The sequence below is a fragment of the Crotalus tigris genome, unplaced genomic scaffold (assembly GCF_016545835.1).
Source record: "Crotalus tigris isolate CLP2741 ecotype Arizona unplaced genomic scaffold, ASM1654583v1 scf7180000024436.1354646, whole genome shotgun sequence".
NCBI lineage: Eukaryota > Metazoa > Chordata > Lepidosauria > Squamata > Viperidae > Crotalus > Crotalus tigris.
The window spans coordinates 445,083-467,193 of NW_024100605.1; the positions used below are offsets into that span (position 1 = coordinate 445,083).

Below are 22,111 nucleotides of genomic sequence, written 5' to 3' on the forward strand. Positions count from 1 at the left end.
TTCAGTAGCTTGCCCTGCCAATGTTGGTGGGAATGTGGTTTTCTCCTTGGTAATGAATCGTCTGCAAGCAACAACCAAGCTCACAGTGTAGTTTTTTAGGTGATTCAGACCTATGTCAAAAAAGAAATGGAAAATATCATAGCCCAGAATAATACTGATATCAGATATTTTAGCTAAAATTCTAGATTATAGAGAGAGAAATAACCTGAAGTAATGAAAATGTGACAATTATTTCCTGGTAAAATATTTCTGTCTTCAATCAATTCTACAACAATTCCAGTTGTGCAGATTTTGATAATTTGGTGGGATGTTTCCCAATTAACATGTTAATCAAGAAAGCAGGATATTTAATTTTCCTGATTAACACAGATTTACAATAGCAAGCAAAATAAAAATATTCAGTATTATAGCCATAAATATTATAGTACTTTGTTCACATCAGTAGCACTAGTTATTTTTTCACTGCTTAAAGCATCCAATTCACCTCTGAATACAGAACAATTTTTTCAGCAGGCAAGTTAATATTATCAATGCTTATTTATTTTTCTTTTAAAAGATAAACTATTCATTCACATTTTAATGTGCAGTGCATTTTAGACAACAGAATCCTGGCAATGGTAAATCAAAGCATATAATATTAAGAATTAAACGGTATCTTTTTATAAATGCTAGACAAAAGTTTAAAAGCAATTATAAAACAATCAAATTAGTGGATGCAAATCTCTCAACAATTATGTATGTGTATGTACACACACACACACGTTATGTACAAGCTTTATTTGTAACTCAGCTAGAAATGGAATCCTAGAATTAGAAGAATCTGACTTTATTACCTAACACCCAATTTGAGTGACTAGATTTTTTTTTAAAAAAAATAGTATGTTGGATAAGGAGAGGAGTCAAGATGGATAGTGTTTCTTATGCACAATTACTTAGATGGGATGGTAAAAATTGGCAATTAAAATCTCTGGAAGATTTAACACAAGAAAATATTATTTATTCATGGTTTCAGTATAGACAAATAGTAGAGAGGTGGAAGATAGATCGTAATTTGGGTTTGCTTAGAGAAGATGAGAATTTGTTAAAACAAATAAAAGATCAAAGACGAACTCACATTAAGAGAATTTACGGGGTGTTAGTAGAGTTGGATTCAGAAGCAGAATTAGTCAAAGAATGTATGGTTAAATGGCACAAAACTTTGAGGAACCGGTTTTATTAGATACCTGGGAGATAATTTGGGTGAGGAATGTTAAATTTACACAAGCCCAAAATTTAAGGGAAAACTTTTATAAAATGTTTTATAGATGGCACCTTGATCCACAAAAAATGTCTCGTATGTATCCTGACTTGCAGCCTAAATGTTGGAGATGTGGATGTTTGGATGCTACTTATTACCATATCTGGTGGTTATGTAAAAATATAAAAGCTTTTTGGATTAAAATATGGTGGAATATTCAAAGAATTTTCAGAAGAAGGATAAAATTTACCTCACAATTGTTTTTGTTAGGTATTGTTTCTGATTGTGACAGTAAAGAGATTATATTGATGTTAAATTTAATTACAGCGGCCAGGTTGTTAGTAGGGCAATGTTGGAAGAAGGAATCTTTGCCTACATTGCAAGAATGGTTTTTTAAAGTTTCTTATTTGGTGGAAATGGCAAAGATTTCGGCTTTCTTGAAAGATCAATCGCAGGAGAAGTATCTCCTGGTATGGAAAAGATGGATAGATTTCATACAATATAAGTTGGATATAAAAAATATTACTTAGTTTTTGAATAATTTATAATTAAAGTTTAAGATATTTCTTAGATATTTTCTTTTCTTTTTTTATTTTTTATTTTTCTGTTTTTTCTTTTCTTTCTTCTTGTATTTTTTTATATATTGTTGTTAATTATTTTATAATTTGTTTAATTAACGTATTTAGATTTGTTTATGGTTTATAAGTGTTTCAAGATTTTTTTTTAATTTTTTTTTTAATTAAGCCTGTATTCAGCTCTGGGAAGATTGGGGGAGGGTAGGGGAGGGGTGGGAGGGTGTGGGGGAGGGGAATCTTTTCTTTTTGTAAAACCTAAAAATTGTCAATTAAAAAAATAAATAAATAGTATGTTATGATTTTTACCTGAACATTCTAGATGTATTATTATGGACTATTTTTGTGCTAGACACACAGGCAATACACCCAAACAACTTTGACCTCCCAAAGTATTCAGGAGTAGGATATTTTTGCATACAAATAATTAATTCTATTTTTTTTATCTCCCATATTAAACTGGAAAGAAAAGTAAATTGGCATGACTGTAAAATACAAATTTCTTGAGAGATCAGAAGTGATTCTCCTGTACTCAAAGATCCTAACTGCAGCTCCTCAGAATTAAACCACCATATCCAAACTATTAGGAATAGACTGATGGGAATGTACTCAGAAATAACAGAGATCAATCTCCACCCTGTTAATAAGCTTGGAAAAAGTGGCCAGGGGTTGGAGGAGTCTCACCTCACACTTGGCCAGAAATACTTGCTAGAAACCCAGCTATAAATGTAAAAAAACCCAACAAATTTCATCTTTGTCAATGATTCTATAACTGTCAAAAAGCCGGCTGCACCTGCTGTTATGCAGCTGTGAAAACACACTGTAATTTTGGCTTTCCCCTCTTTTTCCAAACATATTTCGTTATTTGTTCACATCACAGTCTCCTAATCCTACAAGCTTTTAAACATTCTGTGTGAGGCAATCAAACCAAAGCACAAGTACAGTCAGTAATGCAAGACGTGTTGCGATTTTTCTTCCTGACGCGTGATGAAAAGCACCTTTCTTTCTGGGTTTTTGTTCCAAATAAATGATCTTTTACTAAATCATGCCGATCCTGACTCCTATGTTCTCTCTAATATTATATATAGAAGTTTAGAGAGGGTAAAATTTGGACTCTTATCCAATGGAAAATATGGTGGCAGTGCATGTTATGTTTTAAAATGAGAAAAGGTGTTTTTTTTTCCTGTACAACCAGGGGCCTCGGTAGATGCCTATTCAAGAAATATCCAAATGCATCAATTTGGAAATTGTACATAGTTTTGCTATTCAGGGAACTCTTTATAAACTGTTTTTAATTGGTGAAATGTGTTTTAATTTTTATAAATTTTTTTTAGGAATTTTCACTGGATTTGAAAGAAAAAGAGAGTTTGAGGGATTACATTTTTCTAAACTATTTTAATCTTTCAGAAAATTGATTCATTATTTTGTTCCCACTTTCCATTCCTATTTCTATCATGACCTCTACCTCCTTTCCTCCCTTCTCTCACCACGAAATCTCCTGAGCTGTATTGGGGGCCTTTAGAGAAAGATAAAACATGAAGCAGTGCCTTGAATTCAACAGACTCGTAATGGAAGTGTGATGTGTCTAACAGGACTGAATGGTTATTTTAATTTGGGGAGAAGTAGTTCATGATGAATAATGTAATAAATCTAACACGTATTCCAGAAATCCATTTTTTTATGCACTGACTCTCTTGGAAAGTGAATGATGGAATAAAACAAGAGAAAGCATTTTAAGAGGAAGCCCATTTTTGTGGTTAAGTACCTAAGGATCAAGTATTAATCCATACACACAGAGACACACACACACAAACACATAGACACAGAGGAATTTCCCTTGTGTGTATTTCAAATAACATCACCATTCATTCATACATACTTCTTCTTGCCTTTTATATTACTTAAAATAACGTGGCACATTTCCCTTTATTGAACCAAAAAAAATGATTTCAAAATGTTCCAAGCATATTATTTTCTGCTTCTCACCTCCTTTGGAGGTCAATTTAAACGTTGTGACTTCAATGCAAAGGCAAATTATGGCACAAAAGAATGGATTATTAAATTAAAAAAATCAACATAAATATCACTTTGCTGTACAATTTTCACAGCCCAGGCCCATTCATTTTTATTCACATTTTTATAAGTTCCCACCCCATTTTAGATCATAAAATATATATTTAAAATCTTTGTTCATATTTAAAAACGTATTTACAGAAAAAGACAAGTCCCTTCTGTTAAAATCATGAAGAGTCTGTGCAAGGAGATGGAGGAGGGGGATAGAGGTGGAAGTAGCTCCGCTCAGTAGCTGGAGATGGTGGGCAGCTTTCTTCTGCTGACATATACTGGCTGCGAGGAGTAGGAGGAGGGGGATAAGGATCTGAGTCTGAATTTAAGTCGATGTAGTATTTGTTGGCTTTCCACCGACTTGTGGTGTAGTCACTGTCACATACATCTGTGCTGCAGGGGGTAGTCGGTGGAGCAATCCCTCTGATAAGATAGGGTCTAAAATACAAAATACACATTAATAGCATTATAGAAAAATTCTGCACACTGAGAAAGGACAGAAATTGGAGACTTTCCATTTCTTTTTATCTGCAGCAAATTAACCATCAACAGACACACAGGCATAGACAACATCTACATATGGTGCAAAGGAGACAATCAGCAAGCCAAAAAGGGAATAACAAATCCCCCAAATACCTCCTCAACAGTAATCAATATCCAGAGAAGCATAGATTAATAGCAAGCTTAACATCAAGAAGTAAATAACATACGCCAATCAATGAACTGCCAAAGAAGCTAATAGTAAACAACCCACCCAAAGAACCTCCGAAATCATTCCTATCCATGCTGGCAGGACAAGTCACTAGAACAGAGGTCCCCAACCTTTTGGGCACCAGGGACCAATTCCATGGAGAAAGATTTTTCTGTGGACCGGAGAGTGCTTCCCATGGATGGGGCTTTGTTTATGTGGACCGGTTACTGGCATGCTGCAGCCCAGTACTGGTCCACGGACCGGGGGTTGGAGACCCCTGCACTAGAATATAATCTGAGAGTAAACCCCACTCCTTATTAGCACTGATGATGTTACCTAGCATGGGTAATGAAGCAACCAAGTAGAGAGAGCACCAAGGACCTCCATACTGGGGTCCTTGGTACTCGTGTTTTTCTGAGCAGTCTAAAAATGCATGTCAAAGTTAAGTCTAATCCTGAAACCTTATTTCCCAGTTCGAAGATTCCACCAATCCACCACTGTACAAAGCTGACAACTGGAGCAATTTTATTAGAAAAAGAAAGTTTTTACTTTTATATCCAAAGCTGCTATATACGCAAAGTAAAAAGCAGACATTTAAAAACTAAGAGTTAAAGAATCTGCCAAATGATTTTGAAAGCCATTACCTGTAAGACCTTGTTGTTGATGGAATGTTTGAAGAATAAAACATTTCTGTGTTATAAAGGGAGCGATCTGTAGCTGGTGAAGGTGGTGGATTCAAAATCTGTGTGAATGTAAAATGAAATAGTTAAATGATGTCCAATGGGATCTATTTCCATCAATGAAATCATTTTAGATGCCTGAGGACAAGTTGGCCTTCTGTGCTTTCTTTGGGTAATAATCTAAAGGCCATACTACGAGAATCTGTTTCAAATCCAGATGTTTTTCTAATGGCTGGCTCAGGAATTCTGGGAGTTGAAGTCCACGAGTCATAAAAGAGCCAAGGTTGCCTACCCTTGCCATAGTCCGTTCCAGGAGTGCCATCAGAGGTGCATTTGCTTAAATATAAATGTTCAGGTTAGGTACATATGAGAAACAGAGAACCGTTCTCCAGCTCCCAACAGCTATTGGCATGTCATGGCTGACTGAGAGTAAACTGGGGGTCTTTGAGCCCAATCTTTCTTTAAGACTAATTGATTCAAATTTCATGTTTGTGCAAGCAGAGCTAATAGGAACTGACATCCTAATTGCAATATGACTTATACAATTTTCAACATTTACCTGTGGATAAAATGTGGCTTTTGTACTAGATGAACTACTAGAGGAAGCTCCGGTGACGTGGTTTCTGTCATAAAGAGGGGCACCACTGCTTCCACCCATTAGGCTCATGGAGCTAATCATGGATTTTCCACAAGAGATGCCTATATGGATAGAAGAAATTAAGAATGACCTGGAGTCCAGTTATATACTCACTGAAATTTACCAAAGCAAATTACTGTGGTAAAAGACGTCTATGTGGACTGCAGAATATTTCTTGGTTTTATCACACAGCTTTAAAAAAATACAAAGTTCCCTTTAAATTCTCAAATGTAGGAATTCCTTCCTACAAACTTGAACATTTTCTTAAATATTAGAATTTAAAAGATCTCTGCACAAGCAAACATATCTATAATACGTACAGTTCTGCATCATATCTACAAACAATCCTATTCAAAGCACACTACTAGAGGATCTTCAGAGGATATGGCTGAAAGAATAATAAAAGATCTCAAATTCTGAGCGCTGGCATTCCAAAGGAAGCAAGAATCCACTTCCAAATATTGCCCTTCATTCTATTTTGGAAGATTCTAAAATAGTAGTTTGGTCGGAGATTCCACAGCAAGAGCAATATAATGAAGATCATCATATAACCACAGGCAGTTGTTATTTAGCATGTGGCAAAGTAAAAAAAAATTCTAAAGAACATTATAGCAATACATAGATGCACAGTTACTATTACCTGTAAAGGTCCCATGCTGAGAACTTCCTGGAGCAATGAAATTTAAGGGGACATGAGGGGTCCCACTGACATATTCATGTGGAAAAGGTCCGTTAGGCCCAGCGTAACGTTGGCAAACCACACGCTGGCAAACAAAATACATGCTTCCCATGACGAAAAGAGTAAGAATAATTCCAATCACAGGCCCAATAGCATTACTGTGAGGTCCAGAATCATCAGAGGATTTAATTTTTTCTGTAAAAAAAAAAAAAAAATACAAGAAATTAGAACTCTATCTCCTCCTTTTTAACAGCCCTACAAATGTTAGCGTAAAAATAGCAGAGGGCCTTTTTGACACAGGCTTCCAGTTACTAACAACTGGCCGGTGAGATTTACATTTTAAGTAATTTTTTTACTTATGTGAGATACCAGTAAGCTGAAGTTCAATTGTCATCTTTGATGTTGCAGGTTCTAGCTGAAAAGGTTCTCCTCTATAGAATGTAATACTATAGGAACAATTCCAAGTTTCCACTTTATCCCCAAAGTTTATATCTATCTATGGTCCGCTACTGCAAATTGTGTGCAGATTGGTACTTCTAATCCTAGATGGCTTTGGGTCACCTCCTATGTGCAATGGATCTGCAATCATTGTGGGTGCTTGTTTTTTCTGTGCAAGTGGTTAGAGCAACTAAGTTTTAATAATGTGTGCAGTGCCAAAAGGGTACATTTGTTCAAGAGGATCAGCAAATAATGAGAGTGGGAAGGAGAGGAGCCTATTAGAAATAATGTTTGTATTAAAGTTTGTATTAAAGAAGCAAATACTAAAAGTTTACTTCCGTCTCCTTCTGCATAAAAGCACTTTTCTCCTGTCACCTCATATCAGCTGTCTAGTATAGTAAACAAGATGTTGCCTTCTCTTTTATCATCTTTTTACAATTCATTATAAATGAATCTTTCAGTAAACTTACTAGTTACTTACTGGTTTGTGAGTGACACCTTCCCACTCTCACAATATCTGCTTTAGCAGCCTTTGTCAATTGGCAGAGTCCACAAGTGTCACCTTTGACTATAACTCAACTATAACACACTGATAAGAGTCTACTCAAACCTGGAATCAATCTAACATCACTTAAGAGCCCCCAAGCTTTAGTGAATTCAAAGAAGCATTCAGACAGAACTAATATTTCATGCATGTTCTCTTAATAACTTCAATAGTCCTTTTCAATGTTCAAAAGGCTGTTCAATGTTTACTTTGTTTTACTCCCATGAAAATTCCATAGGGCATATCGGGGATTTGATGGTGACTGAGTCATGGTAACTTGTGCTTTTTTCCATATTAAGTTGGCCTAAGGAATACATACTCCAAATTATTTTAGGTCTTCTTTCTTGACCATGGGATAATGAAACTTGTAATCCAATGCATCTGGAAGGCACCAAATTGGGGAAGGCTAGTTTGCAATCTGTAGCATTTTATTACAAGGACCCTTGTGGCTCTTTTCTGCATAAAATGATCTCTATTGCAACATAGTTATCAGTGGCAATCACTCTAATGGAAAATAGCCAGTTCAATCCCTTTTACAACTTTCTGGAGGTTATCAGAGGGTTGCTATCTCTAAGTATTTTTTTCCCCTCAACCCCAACACATACAGGGGTCCTAGGGCTGAAAATAGAATTATTATCAAACTATCTACAGTCATAAAATGGCATTTATGGTTAGCATAAATGATGCAGGGATTAAAGCCAATCTGAACAGCCACCAAAGGTCTAGGCGGACAAGAGAGAATTACATCTGCTCTGGCCTTTTGATAATAGATTTATTTTACACAGCTGTTTTTTTCACAGGATGTGGATTTGGCTAGATCTGAAGAAAGAAAAATGACAGCTTTCTGAAAACTGCAGAGCACCATTGAAGATTACGACATTTCAAGGACAGAAGTATTAACCCTCAGTAACAGTAAACAACTATATTTGCTTTTCCAGACTTAGAAAATAAGATGGATCCAAACTTGCCTTTACAAAAACTGATAGCTTCCAGTTGTGTTGGGCTGAAAGCCTTCAGAATTTCCTAATTGTTGGCTAAGTTGGCTGGGAATTCTAGGAACGTTAGCCCAACACAAATTGTGTAAAGATAATTAACAATAGGAGGCCTTTACAATACCAACTTACCGGTAAAAAGTGTCTTATCACAAAAAAGTTCATCAGAACCATCAATGCAGTCCGGAAAGGAGTCACACTGCTGTTTTTTGAGAATACACTGGCCATTGGCACACTGAAAGTGATTCTGGAGACAAATAGCTGTGAAGAGGTGGGTGGGACAGGAGACAATCACCAAACAATTTTTAATACTGTCAAGATAAATCAACCAAATCTAAACTAAATAATAAACACATCACTTTCTTCAAGACAGCAGTTCTTTTATAAGCCTCCAAGAGCACAAATAAACATTATACTCGATCCTCTTAAAATCAAGCATCTGGCAAAAAACATAAATGCAAACCACTCACAGTCTTATGTTAAGCACCGAAGATATGGGAGGATGAATTATTATAGTGTCAATGTAGAGTTTACTCTAATCCCTTAAAACAGGGATGAACAACCCGTTTGTGGTTTGAGGGCACAATTTAAAAAATATAGGGGGGAAATAGAAAGAACAGAAGGCTATGAGGAATGTGACAACCATGGCCTGACATCATGTGAGAGTGCATAAGAAGAATGTTTTATTCTATTTTGAAATGAGTATTTTATTTACCAAGAGTATAAAAATAAAACTCAATAATGAATTATTGCTACACTGATTGATTAATTCATTACATTTGCTTTTATTTATACGCACCAGACGGTCAACATAGAAATCAGATTGACTATGTACTCTGCAGCCAAAGATGGAGAAGCTCTATACAGTCAGTAAAAACAAGACCAGGAGCTGACTGTGGCTCAGATCATGAGCTTCTCGTTGCAAAATTTAGGCTTAAATTGAAAAAAGTAGGGAAAAGCACTAGGCCACTCAGGTATGAACTAAATCATATTCCTGATGAATATACAGTAGAGGTGACAAATAGATTTAAGGAACTGGATCTGACAGACAGAGTGCCTGAAGAACTATGGATAGAAGTTCGCAACATTGTACAAGAGGTAGCAACTAAAATCATCCCAAAGAAAAAGAAATGCAAGAAAGCAAAATGGCTGTCTCATGAAGCTTTGCAAATAGTTGAGGAAAGAAGGGAAGCGAAAGGCAAAGGAGAAAGCGAAAGATACACCCAATTGAATGCAGAATTCCAGAGAGTAGCTAGAAGAGATAAGAATGCCTTCTTAAATGAACAGTGCAAAGAAATAGAAGAAAACAACAGAATAGGGAGGACCAGAGATCTCTTCAAGAAAATTGGAGATATGAAGGGAACGTTTCATGCAAAGATGGGCATGATAAAGGACCAAAATGGCAGAGACCTAACAGAGGCAGAAGAGATTAAGAAGAGATGGCAAAACTACACAGAAGAACTATACAAGAATGAGCTTAACATCCCAGATAACCACAATGAGATGGTCACTGACCTCGAACCAGACATCCTAGAATGTGAAGTGAAATGGGCCTTAGAAAATCTGAGCAACAACAAAGCTAGTGGAGGTGACAGTATTCCAGCTGAGCTATTCAAAATCTTAAAAGACAATGCAGTAAAAGTGCTACACTCAATTTGCCAGCAAATTTGGAAAACTCAACAGTGGCCACAGGATTGGAAAAGGTCAGTTTACATTCCAATTCCAAAGAAAGGCAATGCCAAAGAATGTTCAAACTATCGCACCATTGCACTCATTTCACATGCTAGTAAAGTTATGCTTAAAATCCTACAAGCTAGACTCCAGCAGTATGTGGATCGAGAACTACCAGAAGTACAGGCAGGATTTCGAAGAGGCAGAGGAACTAGAGATCAAATTGCCAACATACGCTGGATCATGGAGAAAGCTAGGGAGTTCCAGAAAAACATCTACTTCTGCTTCATTGACTATGCAAAAGCCTTTGATTGTGTGGATCACAACAAATTGTGGCAAGTTCTTAAAGAGATGGGAGTACCAGACCATCTCATTTGTCTCTTGAGAAACCTATATGCGGGTCAAGAAGCAACAGTGAGAACTGGACACGGAACCACTGATTGGTTCAAAATTGGAAAAGGAGTCCGGCAAGGCTGTATACTGTCGCCCTGCCTATTTAACTTATATGCAGAGCACATCATGAGAAAGGCAGGGCTAGATGAATCAAAAGTTGGAATTAAGATTGCCGGGAGAAATATCAACAACCTAAGATATGCAGATGATACCACTCTAATGGCAGAAAGTGAAGAGGAACTAAAGAGCCTCTTGATGCGGGTGAAGAAGGAGAGTGCAAAAGTTGGCTTGAAACTCAACATTAAGAAAACCAAAATCATGGCATCCGGCCCTCTCAATTCCTGGCAAATAGATGGGGAAGAAATGGAGGTAGTGACAGATTTTATTTTTCTGGGCTCCAAGATCACCTCAGATGGGGACTGCAGCCAAGAAATTAAAAGACGCTTGCTCCTGGGGAGGAAAGCTATGGCAAATCTAGACAGCATACTAAAAAGCAGAGACATCACCCTGCCAACAAAAGTGCGTATAGTCCAGGCCATGGTTTTCCCAGTTGCAATGTATGGCTGTGAAAGTTGGACCATAAGAAAGGCTGAGCGCCAAAGAATTGAGGCCTTTGAACTATGGTGCTGGAGAAGACTCCTGCGAGTCCCTTGGACTGCAAGGCGTTCAAACCGGTCAGTCCTAGAAGAGATCAACCCCGACTGCTCTTTAGAAGGCCAGATCCTGAAGTTGAAACTCAAGTACTTTGGCCACCAAATGAGAAGGAAGGATTCACTGGAGAAGAGCCTAATGCTGGGAAAGATTGAGGGCAATAGAAGAAGGGGACGACAGAGAATGAGATAGCTGGATGGAGTCACTGAAGCAGTAGGCGTGAATTTAAATGGACTCCAGAAGATGGTAGAGGACAGGAAGACCTGGAGGAATGTTGTCCATGGGGTCGCGATGGGTCGGACACGACTTCGCAATTAACAACAACATACGCTGCTTTTTCTGGAAGGTTCTGGATGGCTAATAATAACTTCACTGAATAAGAAATCTCCTCAGCAGCAGCAACAAAAAAGCCCATTTGATTTATTAACCATTCACCATAAAATAAATGATCAAAATTATACACTGAAGAAAATGTACAAGACAATTCAAATTCTCTACTTGCACTTGTGGGGGAAACAGTCATAATTGCTCTCCTGAAAATCAGGAGGGAAGATCTCCATAGGGAAGGCATGCCAAAGTCTGGAAAAGCTGATAGAAAATGCTGGCTTCTGAGGTCTGATCCAGTAGCATCCCTATATAGGACAGAATCTGGAGGACCAGCCCTTTTTTGATCTTAATGGACAGCAGATGAATGTGGGAAAAGACAGGTGCTCAGATAATGTAGGGCTTTAAAAATGACAACCAGAATCTTGGAATTGCATCCAGATGCCAACCAGCAACCAATACAAGTCCTAAAGCAGTCGAACCACCCAAGAATATTGGGATGTACCCATCCTATCACTTCTTAGGATTCTGCATTTTTTATCATTTATAGCTTCCAAATGCTTTCCAAGGCAGCACCATGTAAAGTAACTATAAGGAGGGCCCCACAATAAAGACCAATTGGAGCACAAGATAGAATTAAACAAAAACCCTCTTAGTCACAGCTGCCAGCCCCCAGGTTCCAAACCATCTCTGAAGAGGGGAGTGTAGCTCCATTCACAGTGAACATCATCTGACCTTGAAAAGCTAATTTGTCTTGGAGGGTATCATTTTAAGACTGTCCCTTCTCATACAGGCCCTGACAGTCTCCAAGCATTGAATCAGAGCTTCTCCCACCTCTCCTGTTTGACTAGGCTGAGATCTATAGGGGTGTATGTATAAGCATAGTTCCATTTGCTTTCCCTTGTTGCTGAATCTAACAATGTGTATGTGTCTAGCATAAGATAAAGTATACAGTTCTTACTTTCACAATAAGATTCGTCAGATTTATCTTGGCAATCAACTTCTCCATTACACCTCAAATGTGCGTCGATGCACTGCCCCTTCTCACATTGAAACTGGGTTGCTGAGCAGATGGGGCAGTTTTCTTCATCACTCTGATCGTCACATTCTGAAAAGCCATCACAACGCCATGCCATGGGAATGCAATCAATTTCACCAGTTGCACATGTGAACTGATCCGGGGAACAAGTTGGTGGCTCTGAACGGGATTTTTTTTAAGAACTGCATGAAATTCTTCAAAATATTAAATAATTTACAACAAAGAATGTGCTGTTTTATTTTTTTTAAGGCCCTTGTAATAGATCCTGTAACATTATGACATTTATTTCAATCAGTCTGAACAATCACTCTGCCCAAGGCAACTCTACCACCTTTACAAATAAGACATGAAATATGCAGAATCCCGTAAATGGATTGAAAATCTGCAATCTGTTATTTGGGGGCTATGTTTGGAAATGTTGTCAGTCTCAAAGAGACATCAAATTTCATCCTGCAATTTAGTCTGGAAAAGTAGTTCCAAAAGGAGCAAATTCAATGCCTAAAAAGTAAGCATCACATATATCATACACCAAGTCTAAATTACAAATAAGTAATTAACGTGAAACACTGTAATTAGATAACTGCAATAATTGAAATGATAACTAAGAAGAGCTGTATTTACATAAAAGTAAACTAGCTTTTCCTTCAAGTCCCTGTATAGAAATCTGCCTTTCATGAAGAAGCTTGCCATTCAAAGTTAAAATGCACGTGACAGCTACTTTAAAAAAAAAGTGTTTGAAAAAAGTAAGTTGATAATAACAATCAAATGTTATTCGATAGAACAAAATTCTTATAGAACAAATTACAATTAACTGAAATTAATTGTAATTTCAGTTACAATTAATCTGTCTAGTTAATTGATTTCTGATATGAATAACAAGATCTTATTTATATCCAAAGTTTCCTTAAAATAATCATCACTGAACAAAATTTTGCGCCTTTTTTCTAAGGATTTATTAGCTAATAAGAAAAAAAATATTTTCAATACAACATCATTCTACAAGGATTTAATTTCACCACTTTCACCAAGGTGGGGTAATATTAATTCAGAGCACTTCTGTGTGGATCTTTTTGTGCATATTATGCATGTTTTAAATGATGGATGGGGCACTGCATACTTTTATAAAGTCTTCTTTTCTGTGGTTTTGTTATCCACAATTTTGAATGAAACCGAGGAATAACAAAGATACCCTTATATAGTTTATTTTATTTAAATCCTCAAAGGAAAGTGACAAAGGAAAGAGAACAGGTAAAAGATATACTCAGGGTAGATGTCATTTACAAAATAGGGCTGCTCTCAGTAGTATTTAGTACTCCAATCACAGCATTTCCTGGAATGTTTGACTAGTTGCATCACTTTGAAGAAGTTCAAAGGCACTATTGCATACAGAATCTCTCCGTATGAACTCTGTTTCGAAATATCTACATGATGTATTGATGAGATCACTCAAGGGTTCATGGTTTGAATTTGATCATTAGATTAATAAAATCCATCGCTTGTTTACAACTCAAGGGTGATTATGAGCAGGTCCTCAATATGGAGTAAGAAACTGGGATTCAGTCCAGACAAAACAGAGGTTCTGCTGCTCAGCAGACAATCTAATATGAGGTTGGGCGCAGTCTGTTCTGGATGGAATAGTTTTAGATTATACTTGTTTTAAGGGGAAACAAATAAAAATGCCTCTTGCTGTTATCTTTTTCCATTGACTTTCTATTCTATTTCACTGAAATAAAAGAGCCTAAGAAACAATTTTGAATTAGACATCACTACAGCGACATTTGCTTACAGCATTTCCTCATGATAATAAAGAATCACAACACAATTTTTGGTGGGAACAACCAGCATAGTTATGAAAACAGTAAAATGCACTGCATTCCTGTGCTTTAGTTAGTGTACATTAAACTCACTATGACTTTTATAACACTCCCTGTCCACTATAGTACATATATTATATAGGTCTTGTTAATATACTATCACAGTTACAGAAAGATTACTATGTATGTAAAGATGGTAGTCAAATTTATCTGCTGAATTTAAGTTGTTCTCATAATCTCATTTGGGTGCAAATATGGCCTGTCAATGACAAAGGGTTGAGTGCATGAACCGGTCAAACAATGTGAAGGCTTCCCACAAAATGGGGCCCTGCAGATCTTTCTGAGTTTAACTCAAATAATTCTCACATTGTCTGCTACATCTAGGAAGCAGTAGCTGAGGAAAACTGTTCTAGAGCCATGAAATGCAAATATATCTGCCCTGAGAAGCTTAAATGCTTGCCGATCTTTCCTGAAAGGAAAGCTTTTGCTTAAGGTTACTTACCTCCACACGTTAAGAGGTCCTGCAGAAGTACCAAATGAACAGGGCAGGAACACCTTGGAGTTCCATCTCCTTTTGCTATACAGAGGTGTGAACATTTCCCATTATCTCGAGAACACGGGTGGGTTGCTTCATGTAGAGAAAAAGGAGGATAGCAATTGTTTATAGAATAGGGGGGAAATTTCCTAAATCTATTACTACTTAAGTAACAGTTTGAAAATTCCAAGTATCTCTGCAGACATTTCATCACTGCACCAAATTGCTATATCACATTTAAACTCTTAGAGAAAGGCAGGTGCGGGAGGAGATATAAAGGCAGCAATAGGGCATGGTAAAAAGAAGACAAAAAAAAACCCAAAGCACTGCTTTAAGAGATTAGAGGCGTTCTCAGTCAACACCTCTAGGATATTGATCAACTGAGACTCCATCTCACTAAAACAAAGAAAGAAATGAGAGTGCACCCTTATTAGCTTGGCTGAGGCATTCACTTAAAATTAGCTTCACACCCTTCCCTCTCTAAACTATCTGTTTCCACTCAAACTGGTAATTAGTAATAACTTTAAGAACTATTTGTTTCCTCTGTTCTCCTTTTTCCTTTTGAATTGTGGCATTTAGACATGGGGAATAGGGAGGGACATCATTTTCTGTCTGAATATATTAAATATATTCTATACACTTTACAAATGGTAATAATTAAATGCTGCCAATATGCATGAAAGAGTAGCCGTTTGAGACCTAGTTTAATTTACTTAATTGATATATAAGCTGCCTGTTTTCTTTGGTGAAGAATGAGTTTTATCAACAAAGGAAAAGATGAATGCCTTTTCTACGTTCTCTGAAGACTGTGCGATTTTCTTCTAAATAACTATGCATAAAATTCAAGCTGCACAGGATACAAGCTGAACTAGTATCCCTTCTAGAACTCGGCTCAATATTACCTGAGATCAAAAGACAGGTGCGTTCTTGGCTCCCAGCAAGCATGGGAAATTTTAAGAGGAAAAACATAACAATTTTTTCCCTACTTGTTCATTCAGACGAAAAACTTAGGGAAACATCAGAGTTTAACGTATAAACTCATGGTGGCATTAGAACAATCAGCAACTGACTTTTAATAAACAAGAAAAGGTCAACGTTTTTCAACACATGTCCCCTTTGAACGATTTTTTGTGTGTGATGCTCAACAAAATGTGCACACTGCCTCCTGCTTGATCATTAAAAGACAAAGGGTTAACTTTCTTATTGTATTTTCTGATACATAACGTAATGATTGTGGGCAATAGATAAAGAAATAATGAATGAGAAAGTTTCATCATGTAACAGCCAATTTCTTTTAGAAAGAGTAGCCCACACATGTAGGGAGATTTCATATCATGAGAAGCAACTACCAAAAGCAAACAAAAATCAAGTTTCCAACAAAATCAGAAGATATTTCACCCAGGGCTGAAGGTGCTTGTTAGTGGAGTTTTCTAGTATTTTGGGCTTACAAAGCAGTGATGGAAAGTGCTTAGGAAGGCTGTGGGGAGCAAGGTTTTTTTGATCCCTTTGAAACATTTAACAAGATGATTTCTAGATAAAAGTTCTGCTGAATGAGAACAACAAAAAAGCCTTAGCCTATCCTGAAAAACCACTCCTTCTATGAATGATACCTTCATTCATGCAAAGAGTAGATTTTTTGCTAAATGTATTTTTTTCTGTGGATGAAGCATGAATTCTGAGATAATACAGTCCACTCTAGATACATTTGGACCATCTCCAAAATTAGAGAACTTTGCTCCGATGAACTGTTAGCTAAAGTTGGGATTTAAATTTTAGTTTAACTTTAATTTAAAAAGTTGTTGAACATTCTACTAGATCTCAGTCAAAAGAAAATACATGGGATAAAATAATCTCCATTTAAGATGAATTTCATTCAAAGCTGATTTATGTTTTAAGAGGCCTGCACAATCACCTCGAAACTGGAGATGAAAATCAGAAATTGGAATATTATCTCACATGATCTGGACATGTCCTACTGTTGCCACTTTGGGGACTGAAATCTACAGGATCGTCAGTGCAATTTTTTGTACACAGAGTACAACTGAAAATTTATTTATTCATTTACTGGATTTATATGTTGGTGACTCACGTAGGCTCATGGTTGCTTATAAAAATCTATTATAAAACAATGGCAAATACAACATTTAAAATGCTTATGGCAGTGACTAATCTATAGTTAAAACATCCACAGCAATAATAATTAAAATATATAATGTAATAAGATATTTAAAATATCTAGAGTGAAAGTAAGCAGCCACAGTAGCAATGATAACATTACTGTAAATACAATCACAGCAATTCTGTGTACAAATACCAAAAAGGTTAACTATCAACAAAGGCTTTCTGGAAGATCTAAGGGTTAACAATCTTCCAGAAGGACTTCATAGTGGGGATCGTTTTCATTACACAATACTGCAAGGACAAATTTACAGCTGACCTGCTATGAAGTATTACTAATATATATATATATGATTTGTCAAGTGGGTGGATTCAGGTGCAAGGATGAAGACTGTTGAGCAATCTGTTCAAATCCTTTGAAAATTCCAGTTATGAGATATGTATACACGCCTTTCTTAGACTTGTTTCTTTTCTGTCTTTTTGATGAAGAATGTCAGATCTATGTAGTTTTGTTAATTTGGTGTTATATGTAACTTTTAATCTATTGCATTAAGATAAAAAATAGGTAGACAGCCTAATAAACAAAAATAAGTAAATAGTAAATGAGGAGAGGAAGTGGTGATTGTATTTATTTTAGAGCTGGATCATAGTTGAAATCATGACTCATTTTCTATTATGGAATGATCATTTCCAAAACCAGAATCAGTCTTGGAATTGCCAAATCAGTTGATTCTAATTAAAAAGAAAAAAAAAGAGAATGTTCTGGAATAAACATTCAGCATTGTTATTCGGCCATGAAGTATAATGATCACTGACCATATGGCAGTGGTCATTATCAAATCAAGAATTGTAAACCAAAGGAGTTTGGTTTACTAACTAACATTTGACATATGAAACTCATTTGTTTTTCCAATAGACATGGCTATTTCTTGATTTCTACTCACTTTTGAAAAACAGTGAATTAGAATGCCTCAGCCAGATGAAGTACATTGTTAGATTCACAATGTGAATAGTGGTTTGTTTTATTGCAAGATCTTCACCAGTACATGAGGTAAACAATGTGGTATAATGATAAGGATCTGGATTTGGATTAAGCTTTTCAAAATTCAGATTCCCACTTGATCCTAGATCTCAGAGTATTCAATGCCAAACTCTTTTTTAGAGTAGACTCAAGTAAAAATTGTCCTTCAGAGTTTAAATTCCTATTAGAACCAACTCATGAATCTGGACACCAAGCTGAGAATAAAAAAGGTAATATAACAGGATATGGGAGAAAATTTAGTATTATAATAAACTTACAGAATTCCTCCATATCAATATCTTCAATGGCATGGATACCAGTTAGGTGAGCAATTCGACCTTGTATTCTGGTCCTCTTATATCCATTAGTTTTCTCCACTCTTTCTATCATCTGTTGCTGCCGATCAATCCAGTAGAGATGATTTCCCAGAACTGTCAAACCCATTGGCTGGAGAATGTTGGAATCTTGTAATGTGACCCGGTTAGCCCCTGAGAGAATAATACAACTTTTGTCAATATAGGCTTTCTTTCCTTTTTTTTTTTTTTAAAAAAAAGGAAGGTTTCAAAAAAAAGTAATAATGATTCTTAAAAATTACTACAGCTACTAGATAGTTACTGGGCAAAAAATAGTATTTTGATTTTTGTTCTATATTCAATAGCCCTTACATGAGTAAAATGAATATTAAAACAGATTGGAACACTCATTAAATGACCAATGAGAAAATAAGTACAACCAGTTTCATCTAATCCAGAAAGACAAGAATATATTAAAGTTATGTAGCTTCTCCTATACAAGTGATTTTCAGGCAAAATTATATTCAATGTCTCATAAGAGAAATATTTTATGAACAATTTTTCTTAATAATTACATTTCACGTAGCATTCAAAACAGAAGTGAATAATAACGTTTAGAAAAAGGACTAGTACGGTATATTCTAACATATATTAAGCTAGAGAACAGAATTAGCTCAATTCATTTAAACATACACATGAAATAAAGTTCTTTCCATTTGTCAACTGAAAGGCTAAAGAAGCCCATCTTCAGTATTACATGCCTTATTGTAGCTGGGTCCTCGGCTCATTTTGAACAACAACAACAACAAAAAAAAGATAATCAGTCACTTTTTTTATTTCCTAAAATATAAACTGCAATGGTTTATGTTACTGAAAAGTTACAGCAGATTTTGCAAACCAAACAGAGAGTAAGGCCCAATTTCAACATACTGTTTCCCATGTATAGCAACATCTCATGTGGCTACTTTATATGTTGTCTTCAGAAGTAGTAGGTGCTTCATCACTAGAGGTTTTTAAGAAGATTAGACAGCCACCTGTGTGAAATGGTATAGGGTCTCCTGCTTGTCCAGGGGGCTGGGCTAGAAGATCTCCAAGAATCTTACATCTTCTCTGCCTAACAGAGAATCATTATTACCAGGAGTCAGTGTGCTGACCACATTGTCGGTGGGTATCTATAGGAGAGTAGTGCCAATCCTACAGTTTCTTTGATCGCGCCCTCCATCTAATCTTTTACCAATCACTAAGAAAAGGAAGGTGGAAGATTTTGTAAAGGAGTAAGAAATGAAGTTTGACATCAAGTCCTATTTTTCACTTACGTTAAAAGTCCTCACAGCCCAGCCACCCCTGATGGAATTTATATTAGTGGTAGCTAAAATTAATCTGACAGTTTTATTGATCTGTTCAGGGATAACCTGAAAACGGCTCTCCTCCATAATGGTTAGCTTAAGGTAAAACACGAACATTTTGCCTTCTTTTCCCTTATATATATAAAAAAAAATGTTTCCGTTTCATGATAGACGATTGTTGTCATAAGGGCCATTCTGCAGCAAATGGGCATTTGTTCTCGAAGCCCCTGGCTTCTGGCTTCACATGATTTGGAGAAGTGATGAAGTTTTCTAATCTGAGAGGGGAGAGGAGGTTCAGACAAAATCTGTTGTCCCCTCGTATGATATACTTCATATTAAATTATAGTAAATGGTAATTAAAGAAAGTAAAAGAGCCGGGGACGGTAGTGGGTAAAGTGGTAAAGTTCTATTTAACCTCTACATTCACCGGGTGACTTTCAGCCAGAAACTTAACTTGGGGGGGGGGAGGGAAATGAAGGACAAACTGCTTTGTACAACATTGTGAATTCTTAAAAGAAAGATGGGATATAAATATCAACTACACCCTTGATAGTTATTGAAAATGCCCTAGAAAAGTAGGACATAAGCTACTACTCTAAAGTATAACCAATTTTGTATTCCACGCTGAAACAGTAATGGACAATCTATTTGCAGCACAAGAATTTTAATATTAATTTATGAACAAACAAAATGTAGCACTCTGAAGAATCATGTGTGATGCATATTGCCTACTTAATAATGCTAAAATTCTCTTTTATCCTAGTTATCTTTCTTCTTTTCATTATACTAAAAGAGCTTTACAGTATTAGGGGTTTTGTTTTGTTGTCTTTTTATCCTTTCTTTTTTCTGTTTTTAAAATATGCTTTTAGCAGAATTATTAAAATCTATATTGACATAAAAATACAAACGTGTTATTCTGTTTCTAGTACAACTGTACTCCATATTTTTATTATATTAATAAATTAAACTTTCCTCTCCTGGGCATAGATTCATATTCCTGGCTACCAAAGTCCTTCTGGCCCTATTAATGTATAATATTGTGTGTATGTTTATTTAATTTACAAACTGGCTGGCTCCACCAGGACAAAAGCAAGTGTCCCCCCAAAATAATACAATAATTTCTGTTGTTGAACTGGTTTCTGATTTATTATATCCTGCTTTGGATATATAGTAGAGTATGATGATGGTACAGTATTTATTCTGGGATCAGAACAAATTATCATCATTATCACCATCTATAAACATTCATATCCTGTAATAATATTTGAAGCAGTTAGCTAAAAATGTAATGAACTAAGTATAACCAAGGAGAAGAGTAAAAGTTGGAAAGTTACAAAGAAAATAGATAGAATAGTTCCACCACCAGAAACCCTGCTTTACAGAAAAATTCATTTAGCATTCAGTTACGGGATCATCCTAGAACAATGAACTGGTTACTAGCTTGTGCAGTTCACCAAAAGATTCAATGGCTGGAATGGATAACGAGGGACACTCAGGACATTTTATGCCAAAAAAAGAGCACAACACACCTGATAGGTCACAACTTTCAATCCGTTTGAGATCAGCATCCACCCAAAAGAGCTTCCCAAGTTTATTGTCAATCACTAGTGCAACAGGTCGAAGCAAGCCAGTGGTGAAGAGCACTTCTCGTTCTGTTCCATCCAAGGCTGCACGCTCAATCTTTGGGGCTCGCTCTTGCATATTAGTGAAATACATGTACCTGACAACATATAAGAAAAATTGAATTCTTAATATCTGTGAGACAAACATCATGTATAATTATATTTTTTGCTATTAGGAGTATTTTCTGAAGTTGAACTTCCTTTCTCAACTTCTCAGGCAAATTAACTATGACCTTGATTTGCACTGAAGGGAGATTCCAGTAAATTTTGTGGAATCTTTCTTGCTTGTAAATAAATATATAGCTAGAAAAAGAATATCTGAAATATATTGTCCATTTGCTCCCAAGCCAAACTCCCCAGATGGACATTCTACTGTTGGCTAAATAAAGCCAAAAGGAAAAGTCTGTATGCATGACGTCTCCTCCTTCCCCTTCCCATCATAACCCCAATATCATCACAACTACTCTGGAGGGTTAGGACCACCCTGAGGCAGATGTGTGGGGAAAGATGGAATTACTGTCCTCATTTATCTATTTTTAGTTAGTTTTATGATTTCTCCAGGAATTCAAGATTATGAAAATCCTTTCTGTGGATGGATATGTTATCAAGACTTTTTCCCCCTATTTTACATTTGAAAGTTTCAACAATAAAAAGAAATGCATTATTTCCACAGACAATTAATCCCACAGAACTGTTAAGTAGCTTTTGTTTTATTAAATTAAAAGAGGTTAAAACAGACTTGGTAGTCTA

General features: G+C 36.1%; 1 protein-coding gene across 2 annotated transcripts in view; it reads right to left on the reverse strand.

The window, feature by feature from the left end:
• Window positions 1-2,055: 2,055 nt before the first annotated feature.
• LRP5 (LDL receptor related protein 5) overlaps window positions 2,056-22,111 on the reverse strand; it is a 136,759-nt gene continuing 116,703 nt past the window's right edge. The window contains exons 15-23 of one of the 2 annotated variants that reach the window (XM_039331262.1): window positions 21,269-21,459; window positions 18,379-18,588; window positions 14,929-15,054; window positions 12,535-12,681; window positions 8,667-8,795; window positions 6,522-6,755; window positions 5,804-5,943; window positions 5,209-5,306; window positions 2,056-4,311 (exon numbers count right to left, since the gene is read on the reverse strand). In XM_039331262.1, coding sequence (XP_039187196.1) covers window positions 4,050-4,311; window positions 5,209-5,306; window positions 5,804-5,943; window positions 6,522-6,755; window positions 8,667-8,795; window positions 12,535-12,681; window positions 14,929-15,054; window positions 18,379-18,588; window positions 21,269-21,459 — 1,537 coding nt within the window. In that variant the 3' untranslated portion in view covers window positions 2,056-4,049. Of the gene's footprint in view, window positions 4,312-5,208; window positions 5,307-5,803; window positions 5,944-6,521; window positions 6,756-8,666; window positions 8,796-12,534; window positions 12,772-14,928; window positions 15,055-18,378; window positions 18,589-21,268; window positions 21,460-22,111 lie in introns of both variants that reach the window. The other variant, XM_039331261.1, reaches the window with a different exon arrangement.